The sequence below is a fragment of the Vulpes lagopus genome, chromosome 9, assembly GCF_018345385.1.
Source record: "Vulpes lagopus strain Blue_001 chromosome 9, ASM1834538v1, whole genome shotgun sequence".
Classification (NCBI taxonomy): Eukaryota; Metazoa; Chordata; class Mammalia; order Carnivora; family Canidae; genus Vulpes; species Vulpes lagopus.
This window is the reverse complement of record NC_054832.1, coordinates 3,545,857-3,564,759: the sequence shown is the minus strand read 5'-3', so window position 1 is coordinate 3,564,759 and position 18,903 is coordinate 3,545,857. Positions and strand designations below refer to the sequence as shown.

At 54.0% G+C, this 18,903-nt stretch overlaps 1 protein-coding gene across 5 annotated transcripts in view; it reads right to left on the bottom strand.

The window, feature by feature from the left end:
• Nucleotides 1-18,903, bottom strand: part of TRAPPC9 (trafficking protein particle complex subunit 9) — a 541,977-nt gene that overhangs the window by 158,587 nt on the left and 364,487 nt on the right. For all 5 annotated transcript variants that reach the window (XM_041769344.1, XM_041769347.1, XM_041769345.1 and 2 more), the window contains one exon: nucleotides 18,613-18,723. In XM_041769344.1, the coding sequence (XP_041625278.1) occupies nucleotides 18,613-18,723 (111 nt within the window). The remainder of the gene's footprint in view (nucleotides 1-18,612; nucleotides 18,724-18,903) is intronic.

Below are 18,903 nucleotides of genomic sequence, written 5' to 3'. Positions count from 1 at the left end.
AGGGGGGGGGGGCCGGGGGCAGTAGGGCCTTTTGAAGACCAGAAAGCACTTGGTAATGTACTGTGGTGAGGGTTTAGAAAGAAAAAAAAAAAAGGAATTTATTTCAAATAACACCACGTGCATGTCAGAAAAGCAGAAAGACAGAGAAGGAAAAGATTCCCCCATGATTCTCTCTCACTGGAGCATTCTGCTGTGTCTCCTTCCAGGCCCAAGAACACCCGCGTGTGTTAGCTCTACTACTGGACTTCCGTGTACTGCAGGTCATGGCATAAATACCTGCTCACATCCTGCCTTCTCCCCATATGAAGTAGCAGACACTTCTCCAGGTTGCAGGATTAACCTCCAGGTCCACCTGAGGTCTGGGCCTGGAGGCGGGTGCTGTGTCCTGACCCTGAGACTAGAGCTTTCTATTCTCCCGGCCTCCCGGAAGCATCTGATGGTTCAGCACACGGTGGACGGGGAGACAGCAGAGCTTCTGCGAGAAGCTGCCCAGAGCTGTCTCCCCATCAGAGGGTCCAGCAGCAGCCCTGGCCCTGCAGACCAAGGCATCGGGGCTTCTGAGGGGATGGCTTCCGGCCTCCTGCTCTGGGTACGACCACCTGTCACACACCCAGAGGTGTGTTTCCTCGCTGCCTGTGTCATTTGGCATCACTGTCTTCACTGTGACAGCCGAGCCTGCATTACAAACTCTATGGAAACACAACTCCTGATAGCTGCATAACAGTCAATTATATAAATGTAGTGTAATTTACTAATCATGCCCTATTGTCAAACATTTTGGTGACTGTAAGTAACAGAAAATCCTTGTGTTCAACACTTGGTCTATAGTTTTTTTTTTCACTAGGAGAGCTTGCTGGGGGGCAGGGATCACTCACTTGTTTGAAAGCTTTCAAGACTCTCTGTTACATATTATCAAATGGCTTTGTGGCAAGGCTGCAGCATGAAGATGTGTCTACTTCCGTGAAAACCTGAATATTTCATGGCAGACCATCCAAACGGAAGGCAGTGGGACCCACAGCACCTGCAGTCCATTCCTCTGGAAGTACCTGTGACCCAGAGGGAGCAGTGCCCACCTGGGAATGAGGGGGGGATGGGGGGAAAGGTGACCCTGGCCAACGCCCCCAAAGCCCACCTCATGAGGGCCTCCCCTCCAGCAGCACAACATCAGAAGCATTTACAAGGCCCAGATGTAAGAAGGCTCAGGCCTCAGAGCCACACAGATGGGGGTGTGAAACCCCGTTCCTGGACCTACCAGCTGATCCCTGAATAGCAACAGTCAGATGACGTCAGTGCTTCTGCTCAAAACCCTCCAGTGCCTTCCTGGCTCCAAGTAAACCCATACCCGTGAACCTGCAAGGCTCTGTCCCGCTCTCCTGCCTCACCTCCTCACCGCCCCTGACCATCGCTAAGCGCTCCACTGGAATGTAAGCCCCAGGAGAGCAGAGACCTCTCAAGTTTGCAGTTAAATCCATGGAACCGAACATGCAGGCACGTGGCAGGCCCCCAGCAAATCCTAGTGCAGGAAGGAGTAAACTAACGAGCAGGTGAAAATGCCTGACATGCCCTGAGCCGCCACCTGTGAAAGCTAGACCGACATCTACCTTACTAGGAGGAACGGACACAGTATTTCCAGACACCCAGCGTGGCGCTTGGCACTAAGCAGGCAATCGCACTGTGGGCCACCGCCTGGCACAGTGGTGTTCAAGGCAGGGCACGAGGTCCGCTGAGGTGCAGGACAGACGGCAGAGCCATCATTAAGAGGTTAAAGAGGGAACCCACACGTGGCAAGATTGGTTCTCCCCACACTTTGCTGAGTGCTAGAAGTTATGTAATGTTTGATAGAGGCTAGATTCTTAATTTCCCTAAAGTAGTAAACATTTCTACCAAGGAACTATGACCTCGGTGCTACTGACATGCACACTGGAGACGATTATTTAGCGAGAGCAGCAGAGGGGAGCTGCCCACAGAACCAGCCAAACAGCAACTGCCTTCTCCCGTGGGACTGAACACAGACACACCCTTCACCCTAAGCTGACCCAGGGAAGGCAGGGCAGGCCCAGGGACCTCTTCGCTGTCTGTCTGGAGCCCGCCCGGCTGGCTGGTCCACCTTCATGCCCTAGAGTGGGTGCTCCCTGGGGAGGCGCTGCCCACCCTCCCATCCACACCACCTGCAACTACGGTGCAAAGTTGGCTCCTCTCAGACCTGGACACCTGGCGCACTGCCTCACACATCCAGGCACCTAGAAAGGATGGCTAATGGAGGAGTATTTAGACTATTCCTAAAACGTGCCCTCTGTGATGCTGGGCTCCTGGAGGTTTTCCCCTCATGACAACCCTCGAGAAATCATCTTTCCTCCAGGCTAAACATACAGGAGAGGCAGCAGCAGCTCCTCTGGGCCCCCGGCCCACTCAGAACAGACTGGGGTCTGCATCAGCCTACCGGGTGGGGGAGCACCAGGCTCGTGCGTGGAGCTGTGGGAGGTGAGGGGACAAGGCGGTCCCGAGGTCCTGTTTAAGCAGAAAATGATGCCCCCACCTCGTGAATTTTTAGTAGAAATACTTACCAAGAACAAAGGCTCCCAAAGCACAGAAGCTTCGCCTCTTGGCCCCTGGGAGCCCCCAGCCAGCACGGGCCAACTGAGATTTTCCTATCAAGGTGTCCATTAGCATTCATCAACCATAACCTCTGCTTCCTTGTTCTAGAAACATCCCCAAACACAAGGAGCAAACACAAATAATGCAATTACTTTTTAAAAATAGAGAAGAATCCCGGAGGGGAGAGAGGAAGCTCCATGTTAAGTAGGGAGTCTGCTGTGCGCTGAATGCAGAACAGCTTCACGAGGGATGATTAATGGGAGATAACAGAATTTCCTTTAACCTAATCACCAGTAGCAGTGCCGAAAGAAGCAAAGCAGACGGGCATCTTGGAGGGCAGTGTGGGTCCAGCACAGCACCTTCCAGCACAGCGTCCTACGTTCTCACTGAGGAGGGGAGGTCTTTCAACTCTAAGAAAAGACTCTCCCAGAGAGGATGGGATTACGCACTGGAAGAGGTGAGGGCGCAGCCCCCCCCCGGCCCCCCTCCCCCGGGGGCCAGGGCAGCCAGCCCACCTCACCCGTTCCCAGGCCTGGTCACTGGATCACCAAGAGGCCGAGGAAGCATTCAAGCCAGGCACACAGCGCCGGGCACTCGCTTGGGTGTCCATATCCCACAGTCCCTTTCTGGTCCTGCTACAACAAAACCTAAAAGTGGAGAGCACGTGTGTTTCTCTAAGAGGTGGGGCAGCAGGCATCTGAGGGGTGCTCAGCAAACCCCAGTGAACACAGCTCCCATCAAGTGCTCCCGCAACACGCCAGGCCAGAGGGGCGCTTCCGTGTGCCCTCCTCAGCACCACGGCACCAGGAATGCCCTCTGAATAAATGCTGGAAGGAGGGAAAGAATGCAGGGCCACCTGTAACCAACACGTTCCCAGAGGACAAAGTGAGCAGCACCCTTCATGGAGCTTGAGGATGAGAGCAGGAGGTGCCAGGCTGCAGGAAGTGTGACAAGGGCAGAGATCCCTGCGACGGCCACACACTCGGTGTCCCTCCCTACAGGATTGTCCACCCAGACACCTCCCAATCTCGGCCTGCCTGTGACTTGCTGGACCAAGTGTGGAAATAACGGGCACCACGTGCAAGCAGCATGCTTCCCCAGGTGCCGTGTGGCCCGCCCCCCTCCCCTTTCCATCTACCACAAAACCAGCACATCCCAGAACAGGAGTCATGGTTGACAGCAAAATGAGCAGAACGAGAGCCACCCCGTGATGCCCAGGAAACCTGAACGAGAAGCAACCCTCTCGCTGTGCTAAGTAACGAGGATTCTGGGTCTCCTGTTACTGGAGAACCTGAGCCTAAAACTCAGGATGTGGAAGGGGATTCGATTCCGTTCCCACCCGGCTGGGAGCCAGCACAGAGAGATGATGAACATGTGAGCCCTGCCCAGGGTGGCTCCCAGGGCGGAGAGGGGTAGCGGGCACTGGACCTGGTGCTAGAGGATGAAGAGATGGTCAGGCACGCCGGGTGGCCCGGCTCCCAAGAAAGCCCCACTGGTGCCATCCTGGGCCTCATGCCCCAAAACGCTATACGTGTTGCTTCTCTAACAGGACGGCTTTCGTTTTCGTTCCTTCTGCTATGGAATGATAACTGGAAGCAGCAGGATGGAAAGGGCAAGAAAGCATACGTTGTTTTTGGCTTTTAAAAATGTGCAATGACTCGCCTAACACTAAACATACTCTGGCCACGTGATCCAGAAACCACACACCTTGGTATTTACATAAAGGAGCTAAAAAACGTCTGTCCATATAAACACCTGCACATGGATGTTTATAGCAGCTTTATTCATAACTGCCGAAATTTGGACACAACCAGCATGTCCTTCAGGAGGTGCGTGGATGCGCCTTGGGCCATCCAGACCGTGGGGATCACTGTTCAGAGAAATGAGCTGTCGTGCCATGAAGGAACCTGAAACACAGATCGCTAACTCAAGGGAGCCAACTGGGAAGGCTACACTCTATGATCCCAACTACAGAACATTCTGGAAAAGGGAAAAGTAAGGAGGCAGTGAAAGGATTGCAGTGGGGGTCAGGGCGGGGGGCTCAGATGAATGAACTGGGAGAGTGCAGGGGACGCAGGTCACGATAGGTTTGTCCAGTGAGAGTAGGGGGTAAAGAACTTTCCCTGATAAGAAGCTGGTCTCCCTGGGGGGTCAGGGATGTTCAGTGACATGAGCATGTGCTCCACTTTTTTATTTTTTTAAGATTTTATTTATTTATTCATGAGAGACACAGAGAGGCAGAGACACAAGCAGAGGGAGAAGCAGGATCCCTGTGGGGAGCCCGACACGGGACTCCATTCCGGGACCCTGGGATCACACCCTGAGCAGAAGGCAGACGCTCAGCCCCTGAGCCACCCAAGAGTCCCTGTGCTACCCAAGAGTCCCTGTACTCTGCTTTTTATAAGAAACCCACAGCCTTTGCCCTGGGACCCCACGACCTCTGCACCTCTCAGAGTCGGCTTATTACCTGTGTCCTCTGGTCCCCGGCAAGGCCCGGAAACAGGCTCCCCCCTCAGGAGCGGTCAGTGCTTTCCCAGCATGGGAAGCCCACAGGGATGTCTTGAGTCTCAGGAGCCTCCACGACGACCCCAAAGTCAGGTGGGAGCACACGCTGCAGGGCAGTAGGATGTGGGGGGCCTTTGGGCCTCTGGAATGCTGTGCACACCGTCTGTCAAGCAGCTCACACGCTCAGGGAAGCGGGCGCTGTCTACTTCCCTGGAGCCCCGTTGTAAAGGGTTTTTGCCTCATTTCCTCTTCAGTACGACGCACTACCGATACAGGAGAGCACTAGAAGTTTCTCGAAGAAAACAGAAGTAGCCTCCCATTTACAGAGCGGTTACTCAATACTGGCCAGGCCCTATGCCAGGGACCCGAGAGCTCACACCCGCTTGCCAGGCAGGCGGCATCACCGCCTGCGCTTTGTCGATGTCAGCGCCGATGCTGGGGTGCACACGACACCCAACATTACACAATGAGCAGGAGTGATGCAGGATGACTCTGACCCAGGTCTCCGTGCCCCGGAGCTCCTGGCCACGCCACCATTTTAGGAGAGAATGTCAGCCCCGAGCCAACTTCAGACAAAGCCCGTGAGCCGTGACGACATCTCACAGGTACTGCCGTAAGGATCCTAGTTTCATGTGTGTGTGCAGGTGTGCATACACTCAGGCCTCTGAACACACGTGTGCACACAGAGCATACGCCGTGCACGTATAACACGTATGTGCCCTGGGCATCCCCGGACAGAGATTCGGGAAGGCAGCTGGCAAGGAGGCCCTGCATGGGCCAGGCCCGTTCCCACACTGTGAGGCTCACCCCCGTGCTCCAGGAATCACACGCACCACGCCGTGCCCCCGGTGCTGGCCTGTCCGCATCCTTCTCTCCCAGCACACTGTGAGGACCTCCGGGCCGCTGGCCTTGGCTGAGTGTGTCCCTGGGCCTGGCGCATGCGCGGTTCCTGCTGGGAGCTCTCGAGTTGGTCAGAATGAGCAGGTGGGATGGAGCTGACTGAGGTGAGCATCTTACACCCCGGCTCAAAGCCTGGCTGGGACACCACAGTGTCCCCTGGGAGGAGTCACGTGACCTCACGGAGCCTCAGGGTCCTCAGTTGGCAGGCGGGGACCATCTGGCAAGAGGGCAAGAGGGGAGCCCCAAGAACTGGAAGTTGTGCGCCAGCAGGCAGGGCTGTCACCTGTGAGCACACGAAGCACAGCTGGGGCAGCGTGGGGACAGCACGGAGCCTTGGACGCACCTCCTCTGCCACAGCCGACGGCATCAAGGCCGGTGCTCTGGAAGCCAAGGGAAGCTCTGACAGAGCTGGTTTTCTGTCTACCTTGGGCAGGCTCCAGGGCTAAGAGGTCTTCCAGTTAACGGAACTTCACAGAGACTTTCTGAACTGACACAAATTAAATGACTCTATTCACGTCCCCCCCCCCATCTCACTCGGGGTCCGCCGCTGACGGTTCCAGTCGACAAGCCCTCGGCGCTATGACCCTGCCTTGTTACCCACATCCTGAGCCAGTTCTCCAGAAGCATCTCCTTCACGATGTGAAAAATACCATGTAAGCCACCGTCCCAGGAAAGCCGCGAGTGATTTTTCTGGGCCGTCGCATGCCTCACACGAGGATCCTCCCCGGAGAGGAAAGCCCCTGCACTGGCTTCAGGCCTCTCGATCCAGGGCCCACGCGAGGGGTCCCGGCTGCCAGGTTCAGCCCATCCCACGGGGCAGCCCCAACGAGCCTCTCAAACCTCTTTCTACTTCTCCAGCCCAAAGTGGGATTTGCGCCGCCTTCCTGGGCTGGAGAGCACTGTGTGTGGCTGAAGGGGAAGAGCCTCGGAGGGAACAGAGGGGCCAGCTGCGCCCACACGGAAGGAGCAGCTGCCCGGGGTCCTGCGGAGGGTCCACGTCCCTGCTCTGGGCATCCGAAGGCTCTGGGCTTTTGTGGTGAGCGGGAGGGCCAGGTCCCTCCGCCTGAGGTCGCCCATGGGGCTCTAGACAGAGGCCTGATTGCACAAAATGTCTGTCCCAGCACACGGGGGAGAGCTGGGCCCCCCGGTCTCTCCCAAGAAGACCTGCTCCCCCTCACGCCCAGGAGAGAAGAGAATAAAAACTGTCAAATTTTCCAAGGGCCGTGCAGGTCACACCACTAGCACCTCTATCTTCTCGTGGGACCTGGAGGAGGCCCCAGTTTGCTGGACTGGGGAATTCACAGAACCTAAGTGCCCACCCCAAGGTCCGAGAGCAAGGATACGGCAGAGATGTAATCGGAGGCTGGACCTTCGACCCCTGGCCCAGGGCTCCTCGGCCAAGGTCACAGTGCGGCATCTCTGGCTGGCAGGAAGCCGGGCCTGGGGCTGTGGCCTCTGCACACTGCAGATTCCCCACCCCTGCCCGCTCCAGCCCCTGCGCTCCCCGGGGCAGTGAATGGCAACGCCACCCACCCAGTTGCCCAAGCTAGACACTTCCCTTTCTTCTCACAGCCCACGCCCCAAATCCTGCCGCTCTTCCTCCCTGCCGAGGGTCTCTGGGGTCCTCCTCTCAGCACCAAAGGCACTGCCAGTTGCCAGCACCCGGGCTCTCACCAGCTATCACCCCTCTCCAGACATTCCCAGAGGCCAGTCTGACACTCTCCTACCTAAAATCTTCCCACGACCATCCCTTCCCCTCCGGAAAGAGACCCAGCTTTGGCTCACAGGCCCTGCCACCTCCCTGCCCCTCGCACTCCTGTCCCGGGCCCCACACAAGGGGGGCAGGCTACCGCGAGCCTGGGCTCTATGCACAAAGCACCAGGTTTCGTTCTTGGCCCTTGGCCCTAGTTGACAACGTCAACTAGTGAACTAATAGAAACACGAATGACGCCAAAGGTACCCGCTAGATAGTAAACCCAAGGCATGAAAGGACGCACCCTGGTGCGTACAGATCCTACTGCCACCCATCCCCACGCTCACAGACCTCCACCAAGCACTTGGCAGAAACTCTAATGAAACACGTTATAGGGACGTTGTCTCTAACTACTTATAAAACACCCGTGGCTCAGCTCTGATGTGGGTGTGAGCCCCAAACCCACAGAACCATCAAGGCGTCTGTAGGGAATAAGATGTCACGCTTTTCTCCTGAAGTTTCCCCCATAGGAGCAGAGCTACCAGATTAAGGTAATGAGAAGCACCAGACTTTAGGAGGACACACCCGGGGCTACGGGGAGCACAGGATGCCCTTCTGTACATTAGAAACACACGTCCCCCCCGACAGAACCCGCTCCCCCTGGGTAGACCAGTTAGAAAAAGGCACACTTCCCTCTCGGCTCAGCCAGGCCCCGACATGGCCCCCGAGCAGGATGTGGGTGGAATAGCAGACACCCCAGGCTGGGAACAACGTACGCATGGGACCACTGTGCCGTCCCACACTACGGCCCCTCAGGACTCAACTCAAAGCAACTGATGAAGGCATTCTGTACCCTGACCTCAGCATCCAAGGCTGCATCCTGGAGCTGCACGATTAAAGCCTCAGACCCCCAAGAGGAGAGCCACCAGGAAGGACACCGCAGCCTGCCTCCTGCAGACCTGCTCGCAACCTCATGTCACCTGTGCACCTACTGTGTGCTGGACGCTGGAACAAGGAGGGGAGATATTCGAGAACAACCAAGATACAAACTGCTCTCCAAAAATTCGCTGTCTGGCCCCGTGGTTCCTGCACTTGGCCGCATGTTAGTACCAAATCCTAGTGTCCGGACGGCACCCAACCAATCAGGCCAGGACACGGGGTTAGGTGGGGAGAGGCACTGCTCGTTTTCAAAGGTCCCTGTAATCACAATATGCGACACAGCTTGGGGCCCTCTAGTCTGGCAGGAGTGAGAGTGTGCAGTTGAAAATAAACACCCCCTGAGAACCCAGGGATGTGCAGAGGAACAAGACAATCACAGCTGGGAGACCAGAGAGCTTGCGGCAGAGCTGGCTGTAGGCAGGGCATGATGTGCGAGCCCTGCAGGTGTCACTCTGCAAGCCATGTCCCTGCTCTCCCAGCCTTGTGGGAGGTGCAAGGAGGGACAGGCTCCCTCTACAGCTTCCTGTCTGTTCCCGGGGGCTGCCCTTCTGTCCCCTGTTCCGACAGGCACAGCCCAGCAACCTGGCATCTCCCCTGTGAGACCCCAGGCCTCCGGCGCCCCTTAGAGTGCTGCATGTCAGCTCCACGCCAACAGACCTCAGCTTCCAATAACCCCTACCCTGCCTGGGCCCCAGCCCCAGGGACGGTGATGCTTCCCGCAGCTGCTACACCAGAGCCTCCCTGGTGCGCTCCACACTCACAGTTACCTGGTTACCAGCTCAGGCCTCAGTAACAATTCTTTATATTAAATCCTCTCTGTGGTTCTGACTCCTGATAGATGAGGACTTTCTCTGCCTCTACTTCAGACACACTGAGAAGCCAGGGAAACGAGGCTCCAAAGAACAACTACTTCCTTGAGCAAAACCCTAGCACCGTCATCTTCCCCACGAGACCTCAAATGCATACCCTTCCCTGGGCTGAGGCGTGCTCCAGCCAAGGTGACTAGGCTGCTGGGAACCGACTCCAAGGCATGACAAAGAGAATTGGAGAGTGACAGCCTCCCACCTGTGCAGTGCCCACGGTGGGTTGCGGGTGGCACCACGCACTCGACATGGCTTGATGCCAGGATTTCTAACAACATGTAACAGGCATCATGCCCCCATTTTAAAAAAAAAAAGCATTTGGACCTAAAACCGTAAAAGCCCTAGAGAAGAACACAGGCAGCAACCTCTTCAACCTCGGCCATAGCAACTTCTCCTTAGATATGTTACTGAAGGCAAGGGACACAAAAGCAAAAATAAACTATTGGGACTTCATCAAAATAAAAAGCTTCTGCACAGTTGTGGAAACAATCAACAAAAGTAAAAGGCAGCCCACAGGAGAAGATATTTGCAAATGGCGTATCTAATAAAGGGTTCGTATCCAAAACCTATATAGAACTTAATAAAACTCAACACCCAATAAATGAATAATCCAATTTAAAAATGGGCAGAAGCCACGAACAGACATTTCTCCAAAGAAGACATCCAGATTGTTAACAGACCCATGAAAATATGCTCAACATCGCTTGGCCTCAGGGAAATAGAAATCAAAACCACAATGAGATACCACCTCATTCCAGTCAGAATGGCTAAAATCAACAACATAAGAAACAACAGGTGTCGGCAAGGGTGCAGAGAAAGGGGAACCCTCTTACACTGCTGGTGGGAATGCAAGCTGGTGGAGCCACTCCCGAGAACAGTGTGGAGGGTCCTCAAAAAGGTAGAAGTAGAGCAACCGTATGACCCAGCAATTGCACTAGTAGGTATTTACCTAAAGAACACAAAAAACACTAATTCAAAGGGGCACCTGCACCCCTGATATTGATAGCACCATTATCTACAAGAGGCAAATCAGAGGAAGCAGCCCAAGTGTCCACTGACTGATGAATGGATAAAGAAGATGTGGTCCAGATAGACTATATATGGTGTGTGTATATAATGGGACAGTATTCAGCTATAAAAAAGAATGAAATCCTACCATTTGCAAAGACATGGATGGAGCTAGTATTACACTAAGTGAAATCAGAGAAAGGCAAACACCATATGATTTCAGTCTTATGTGGCTTTAAGAAAAAAGAAAACAAATGAGCGAAGGGGAAAAAGAGAGAGAGAGAAAGAAATCAGGAAACAGACTCTTCTAGAGAACAAACCGATGATTACCAGAAGGGACGTGGGTGGGGGATGGCAGAAGCAGGTGATGGGGACTAAGGGGGGGGGCACTTTTTTTTTTAAATGAATTTACTTATTCATGAAAGAAACAGAGAGAGGCAGAGCCACATGCAGAGGGAGAAGCAGGCTCCCTGGGGGGAGCCTGATGTGGGACTCGATCCCAGGACCCTGGGATCACGCCCTGAGCCAAAGGGAGACACTCAACTGCTGAGCCACCCAGGTGTCCCAAGGGGGGCACCTGTCTTGATGAGCAGCAGGGTGATATATGGAAAAACTGAAACTAACATTACACTGTATCTTAACTATGTTGGAATTTAAATAAAAGTGAAAAAAATAAAATAAAGAAAAGCGCTTGGAAGTTCACCAAGGCCCAGCCACTTGCCCAGGACAGCTGAGCCAGGCAGTGGCTGGGCCTGGACACAGGTGGGTACAGACCTGGGTCAGAGGGACAGAGCAGCTCCAGGTGGCCTGCAGCCAGGGGCGGGGGCACCTGTGAGGACGGGCCACCTCCTGGATAAGAGGGAAGACTCCAGTCAGGCACACAGAACAGAAGCGTCCAAGACACCTCTAAGGTTTCTGAGGACGAGAAAGCCGCATGGGGTATGGATCCAATCCAGTCTTTTCCTTTCCTCACAGAAGGAATTTCTTCTCCATCCGAGTCATCAAACGGCTGCATGTCCCAAGGTGCTGACTCTGGGACCCAACTGCTCCTCCAGGCTGGACTCCAGCATTTCTCCTTGCTGCCCACCAATCCTCAGGGCTCCCATCGATTCAAGAGCCGTCTGTGAACTCGCCGACTGTTCCTTATGAGGGAGGTGGAGGCCGCTCTGGACAGGGGATGGAACACCCAGTTCCACCATCACCCTGCCCAGCACCTGCTAAATGGACCTGAGCCTTAGTTTCCCCATCGGTCAGCTGAAAGGACGAGAACACATCAAGATTCTTTCTCCTTGCTTCTGGAAGCCGCTCCTGAAAGACTCTCCCATATTCTTTCTAGTTTGAAAAAGAAAATCCCCAAAGCCTTCCAACGGAGCACGACGGCAGGGGGTCCACCCGGGTCAAAGACACAGGCTCATCAAGAGCAAGGGGCAGAGTGTGCCCCCCTGGATGGAGGATGGGCAGCAACTGTAACAGCCAGCAGGGGCACAGGGCCACCAACCATGAGGTGTTTCTGGGGTGCCTCATGTGGTTCTCCAGGGTGTTCCAAGAAGCTGAACCAGGTTACGGGCAGTGGAGGGGGACCAGGGGTTTGAGTTTGGGCTGTTCTAGGCGTGGGTACCGGAACCTGCAACGTGGCGGCGGGGAGGGCTGCACCGGGATCACCATCACCCGCGGGCACCCACGCAGGCCTCGCCGTGCCATCACCGTCCCTGCCTCCACGCGCCTGTGAAGCCTTGTGTGAGATCACAGCCCAAAGCACTGGAGGGGGAGGGGACCCTGGTGGCTCCTTGCAGGCCACCTGAGGGGTGATGACAGCGGTCAGGACAGCAACGCGAGAAGACACCGCCGAGGGCGAGAAGCAGCGCAACGGATGCAGGCGTTGGACCAGCAGCGCCTCTGGTGTCATCCCTCTGCTCGCTCATTGGTTCCTGCGGCAAACATTTTCCGGCCTCTCCTGTGACCAGGGAAGAAATCAAAACCTAGAGGAGCTAAAAGGCTAAAAATCCAAGAGCACCAGAGAGGCAGGAGAAGGAGGGCTGAACCAGAGATGATCGGTAGGCCCAGCCACAGCCGAGCGCGATGGGAGACTCTGCAGGGGCCCCCGCCCGGCCCCTCGGCCACCGGGACAGTGTCAAGGTGAAGTTCCACAGCTGCGGAGGTGCAGCGTGCTTGGGGAGCCCGTCCCTGCCCTCCGGGGGCGTGACGGCCATGGTAGGGTGCGTGTGACCTGGTGGCTCTGCTCACGGCCAGCCAGCAACCTCCCCGGGGAGGCGGCGCCCAGACATGTCACTGCGGGCCCGCTGCACAGGCGGTGCTGCCTCCGTGTGATGGGGATACAATACGGGGTGGCTTGAAGCATGCAATAGCAGCTATTACCCGAGATTAAAAAGAGGCAAACATAAACGAGGGTGATCATGTTATTTAATACTAATGGTCTGACAAATGAGCAAAAAAAAACAAACAAAAAAACCCACAATAATTATCATCTGCTTACCAGTAAATCTGCTGCTGGCAAGAGTGTCTTTTCTTACGAAAGTTTATGCTATTTCATTCAGAAAAGCTTTCTACGGTTTCTGGTCATCTTCTGAAACTAGACTCTGGGGCATGCAGCCTCGAGAGCTGCAGACAGCCCCTGCGGAAAGGCCCGGTGGGCAATGGGCTGCCCGGGGTTCCAGTGGCGACCAACTGCAGGACCCTTGGCAAGTTTTGACCTCTCTTTCCTAGAAGCAAAAAGGGGCACAATGCTCACGCTTGAACCACTGTGAGGCACAGACACAGTGCTGCCTGTGAAAGTGGTGTGTGCGGCACGCCGCCCGTCAGAGGAAAATGATGCTGCTGGGGGCACCCAGCTGCCAGGCTGGCAGGCGACGTCTCCAATTGGCGACTGATGGAGGCCCAGGAAACGTCATCACTACAGACCGAGCGTCCCAATCATGTTGGCAAAAGTGAACTTAACTCACGGTCCCTGATTACAGAATGGAAGCACCAACCATGCTCCAGGACCTTCTAAAGAGGAAATCGGGAAGTTGAGACGGTACTTTCTAAGCCCATTTGCTGAAATGTCCAATTTTAATTTGTAAGATTAGGAAGAGATCTTGAGGAAACACGGTAACACGAGTGGTGTTTCCAACCGAAGAATGAGAGTGTTCAACCGAGAGCCCCTTCACACCACTCCTGAGAGCACGCTATCCCACACCTGGGCTACCGTCCCCTTGCACTCCAGCCCCAGCTCACTCCTACCCAGCCGTCCTGCTCCACACCAGCAGCCCTTCCTCCAGGAAGCCTTCCCAGCCGCCCCTCACCCCGTGTGGGCCAGGTTTCTTCCTGCGTGTTCAGTTCCCCACGCTGTGCAGGCCAACTGCCTGTCTGTGCACCTTTATTCCACACCGACACAGAAGGGCCGTGAGGACACAGCAGTGCCATCTTCGCTCACTGTCTCACCTCCTGGCAGGGCCTGGCACCAGCCGGACACTCCGGGAATATTTGTGGAATGAGTTCATGAACACCTTGGAAGCCAAGAACCCAGTGTGCTTCTCTATCTATCCTTCTTCCAGCCTCTACACTCCATGGTGGACTTCACACTGCTGCTCACAACTCACCAGAGCGCCAGAGGACAGAGGAACGGAGCTGGTTCGTAACCTCCAGGCACCATTCCAAGCACAGCTGTGGAGTCAGACAGATGCAGGGCCCCCCGAGTGACTCCCATCACGGTACTCAGCGTGCTTATCTATAAAATACAGACAAAACCTCCCACGGAAGCACCATGAGGACTCAAAGCCCTAACTCCAAACACGGGCTCAGTAGCTGCCTTCCACTGTCTCTTCCACTGGGAGGCACGCTGTTCCTTCACGCTTCTGAGGACACGTGCTCCGTCCTGGGTAAAGTGAGGTCACCCCTTTCTACCAGGAGGGGAGGAGCAGCACAGGCTCCCTAACAAGCATAGTAGACTAGAGTTGGTCCCTCTCCTAGAGGGCAGGCCACCCTTAAGAGGAAGTTCAATGCCTCTTGGCCCAGGGATGGCTGGGTCTGGGGAAGAACAGCGACAGCCACATTAACCCCAGGACCATGGCCTTTCATCACAGACCAGGCTGTGCCACCTCCAGCAGGAAGCTCCATCCACCCGCCCACTTCCCAGGCAGCAGTGGGATCATCGCCTGCAGGTGGAGGGATTAAACTGGAGTCACCAGTGAGTGACTTCCTCAGCAGGAGGCACAGCCTGAGGTGTGCTGGGGACAGCTCCCCATGGGGGAAAGAAAGAGGCAGAAGATTGGTTGAGCTCAGGACTCCGGGAAGGAACAGGGTACTGAGGGGCCGGCCTGGATATATGGGGACGACATCCAGGGCCATGGTCTGCAAGGCGCTCTCGGGGCTGCCAGGTCAGGCTCCACTACCTCTGCTTCCTCCAGCAGAACTGATCTGTGAGACCTGAAGAACCGGGGTGCCCTCCCCAGACTGTCTGATCTGATCCAGGCAAGGCCGGCGACATTTGGAAAGGGGAAGGGAAATGCCTCCCTGCGTCCTCCCTCCAACACACACAAACGGGGCTCCTCGGCACTCAACACGGGTTAGGGGGGATAGTGGGACCAGAGGCAGAGATGACTTCCAACCTCTGGTTTACCAGGCCCACCGCAGGCCAGCAAGACACCCTGTCAGGCAGGCGCCTGGCTGCAAGAGACACTCGTCACCCTGGTCACACCTAGCTCCTGGGCTGGGTGGGTGGGGTCCCTGTTCACCCCGGCACTCCCAGAGCCTGGTGCAGGCACTGCAGAGCAAGATCTCCAAGTATCAATATTTGTTGGGTGAATATTTTATGAATGAATAAAGAATGTGTGGGCTAGGAGCATTGAGAAATGAGAATTTAAGAAAAAAAAGGTCAATAATGAGGAAGCCTGAAGCACAAGACTAATTTGTGATTATCTGCGAGTGGGACTGCCAGCATCAGTCAGCCTTCCACCGACGCGAACAAGTCGGCTGAGAACAAGTTTAACAATTTATAATTTATAATAACCGGTCTCATGTCAGTGTCATACGACGAGCAGATTTATGTCCTCTGGGATCTCAGACCACATCAAAACATCCAGACAAAGAGAGGCAGAGAGCAGAGACAGCTTCCTGCACGATTTGGAGAATAGCGCTGGGCCCAGAGTGCTGCGGGGGGTGGAGACCCCGGGGCTGCACAGACACCCTACAAAGGGGCCAGCCCTGCCCCCGGTGCCAGACACACGAGCAGGAGCCCCCACACAGCCAGTCTCTGCAGGGCCTGGACAGCGACACCTCCAGGGACGTCTATTGGCTCCTCTCCAAGGAGGCCACGAATGCCCCCCACCCCCAAGTCACCAGGCCTCAAGCTTCCAACTATCAGCCCCCAGCGGTCCTCCCAGGGGCCACAGGGCCTGACTCTGCATCCATAGGCATCGTTAACAATAATCGCATTAAATGGCAACACTGAAGCAACCTGGGAGTGGATTAGCACGGAAACGGATAAAGTGGCGTATTCATGCAACAATATATAAATAGCAGTCAAAAGGAGAGAACCGGATTTATATTTATCTCCAAAGCATAATGCTGATTTAAAGTTATAAAAAGACATATTTTTAAAAAGACATATGTGATATAGAACTGCTTGTCATAAAAAAAACTCTGAAAATAATGTTTGGTTGTAGATATAAATATAATAAAAGTAGCAAAACATGGTATGAATGATTCCATCGCCTCTGAGACTGCAAACCCCCCAAGGAGGAAGATGGGGCGACGGTGAGGACTGAGCTATTCTTCCATTTATTCTTTCAGACATCTCCCCCCACACACACATTTTCTTACAAAGAATGCCAAAGACAACGTTGAAAGAATTCCTATATGAGAACACCCTATATGCCCCTCGGAAGAGTCTGCTCCATTAACATTTTACTCGATGTGCCTTATCACCCAGTCTCTCCACATTCCACCTCTTTACCATCATTAATCTTATTTTTCAGGCATTCCAAAGACCACTGCCGATACCGTGCAATCCTCCAAAGCCTCCAGTGGCATATCTGCACTTAGACCTCAACATCTGCGTACAGTTTTTCTTTTGATATAAAATTGACTTATGATGAAATGCATAAATCAAGTGCACACTTACTGAATTTTTAACAAATGTTCGATCCCTGGGTGGCTCAGTGGTTTAGCACCTGCCTTTGGCCCAAGGCATGATCCTAGAGTCCCGGGATCGAGTCCTGCATCGGGCTCCCTGCCGGGAGCCTGCTTCTCCCTCTGCCTGTGTCTCTGCCCCTCCCTCCCTCCCCCCTCCCTCTCTTTGTCTCTCATGAAAAAATAAATCTTTAAAAAACAAACAAAAACAAAAAACAAATGCAAACACACATGTAGCACACACCGAACTACCAGGTTGTACCACAGATCTCATATGGAAAATCACCCCCCCCCTTCCTGTTCAAACCCCACCCCGAGCTCCCCGGAGGCAGACAGCGATCTGCTCTTTCCTCAGGAGACAGTTTGCTCATTTGGGGACTTGAGGTGAATGGAATCCCACGGTACCTGCTTTTCTCGGGGAGGCTTCCTTCACTCCGTGTTACATTCCTGGGGTCGTCCTACTGATGATTAGGAATGTGCTAGGTTTATTCCATGTGCAGGAAAAATGCCACCCTTTGCTTCTCCACTCTCCCGTTATGGACATCTGGGCTCTATTTTTTGGCTATGAGCATTCTTGTGTAGGTCTTTTTGTGAACAAACATTTAAATTTTTCCTGAATAAATTACTGGAGTTGGATCTGCTGGCACAGAGTAGGTGTATGTTTAGTTTTATAAGAAACTGCAGACCCTCTTCAAAGCGGCCACACTCATTCACATTCCTGACAAGGCCTGAGAGTTCCGGCGGCTTCGCATCCGCACCAACATTCAGCCCCGTAGGATCTCTTACTTCTACTGCTCTGATGAGTATGGAGTGGAGTCTCACTGTGGCTTGAATTTACATTTCCCCCACTGACTGTGTTAATGTTAGCTGGTTTTTATCATTTTATTTCCTTAAAATAAGAGAAAGACACAGACAAGAGAAAGGAATGAGGGAGAAAGAAAGAGACAGAGATCTGGGGCAAATATAACCTCAGGAACAAAGAGCTTACATCTGGGACATGTGTACACTGGTTTGTAAATCATTTTCTCCATGCAGAAAGTATTTTGTAATTAAAAATAAAAATTGTAGGGATGCCTGGGTGTCTCAGCGGTTAAGTGTCTGCCTTGGGCCCAGAGCATGATCCTGGAGTCCTGGGATCAAGTCCACATCAGGCTCCCTGCCTGTGTCTCTGCCTCTCTCTGTGTGTCTCTCATGAATAAATAAAATCTTTAAAAATAAATAAATAAATAAATAAAAATTGTATTCCACCTACATCTAATCCCAACTATAATTCCGTCTACACAGGTATGGCCCTAATATCCATCTTGGGCTGGGAGACACAGTGGGTGACCTGGGGAGAGGCCTGGGTGACAGTGGGCGGGCCTGGGGATGGAGACCCAGAGCAAAGGAACTTCTTCCCAAAGTCAGGGAACTCTACCCACCTCGGGACATGCCCTCCTGGCCTGGCTTCACTCTTAGCTCTCACTTCCAACTCAGCTCCTGCTACGGGGTCCCATGGTTGACTCTGGGCCAGGGCTCGGTGGAGCCACCTCTTTGCCCTTGGGGACTGGGCTTGGAGGGGCGATTCACCTCTCCCAGACGTCTGAGCCTTGCTTGTCTTTTTGTGGAATCCTCCAAGGGACTTCCTACAGGTATGGATGCAGGTCCCACAATCATTGCCAACTCTTCCCAGATATAGCTCTAAGAATTTAAAAGTGAAGTCTTGCCCAGGTGCTTCGGTGTCCTGAGAGGTGGTGCCTGAAAGCATGCGCTACTGTCCTTAGAGGGACACTACTCAGCTTCACTCTGACTTCACACTTGCCTCCAATCTGGAGCCACTTGTGATTCTTTCACCGACCCTGAATCATGACCACAATTCCCCTAAGAGGGAAATAAGACTGCCTTTCCTCTGGTATCTCAGAGGGAGGGTTATCTTGGAGCCTCCCAACAGGGGTGACAGACGCAGGGAGAGGTGGCATGTGGCAAGGTGGAGACACTCACCGCTGGCACTCGCCCGCATGCAGGATGAGCTCCTCATTGCCCCGGGCACTGATGGTCAGCTCGTGCTCTGTGGAGTTGAAGACATCCAGGAGCAGATGGCACTGTCGGGTACTGCACAGAAGACAAAAGAAAGTTGAGGATCTTCTAGAAGCCAAAGATGAGAGCAACTTAGGCTTTTTCTCCTTTCAAAAGGCCTCCCACTGCTTGAGGATGTCAGAGGTGCAGTGTATCAAAATGTCACATGCCCTGGACATAAAGGATTATAGAGGCTCACTCTGAGCTAACTGCGAA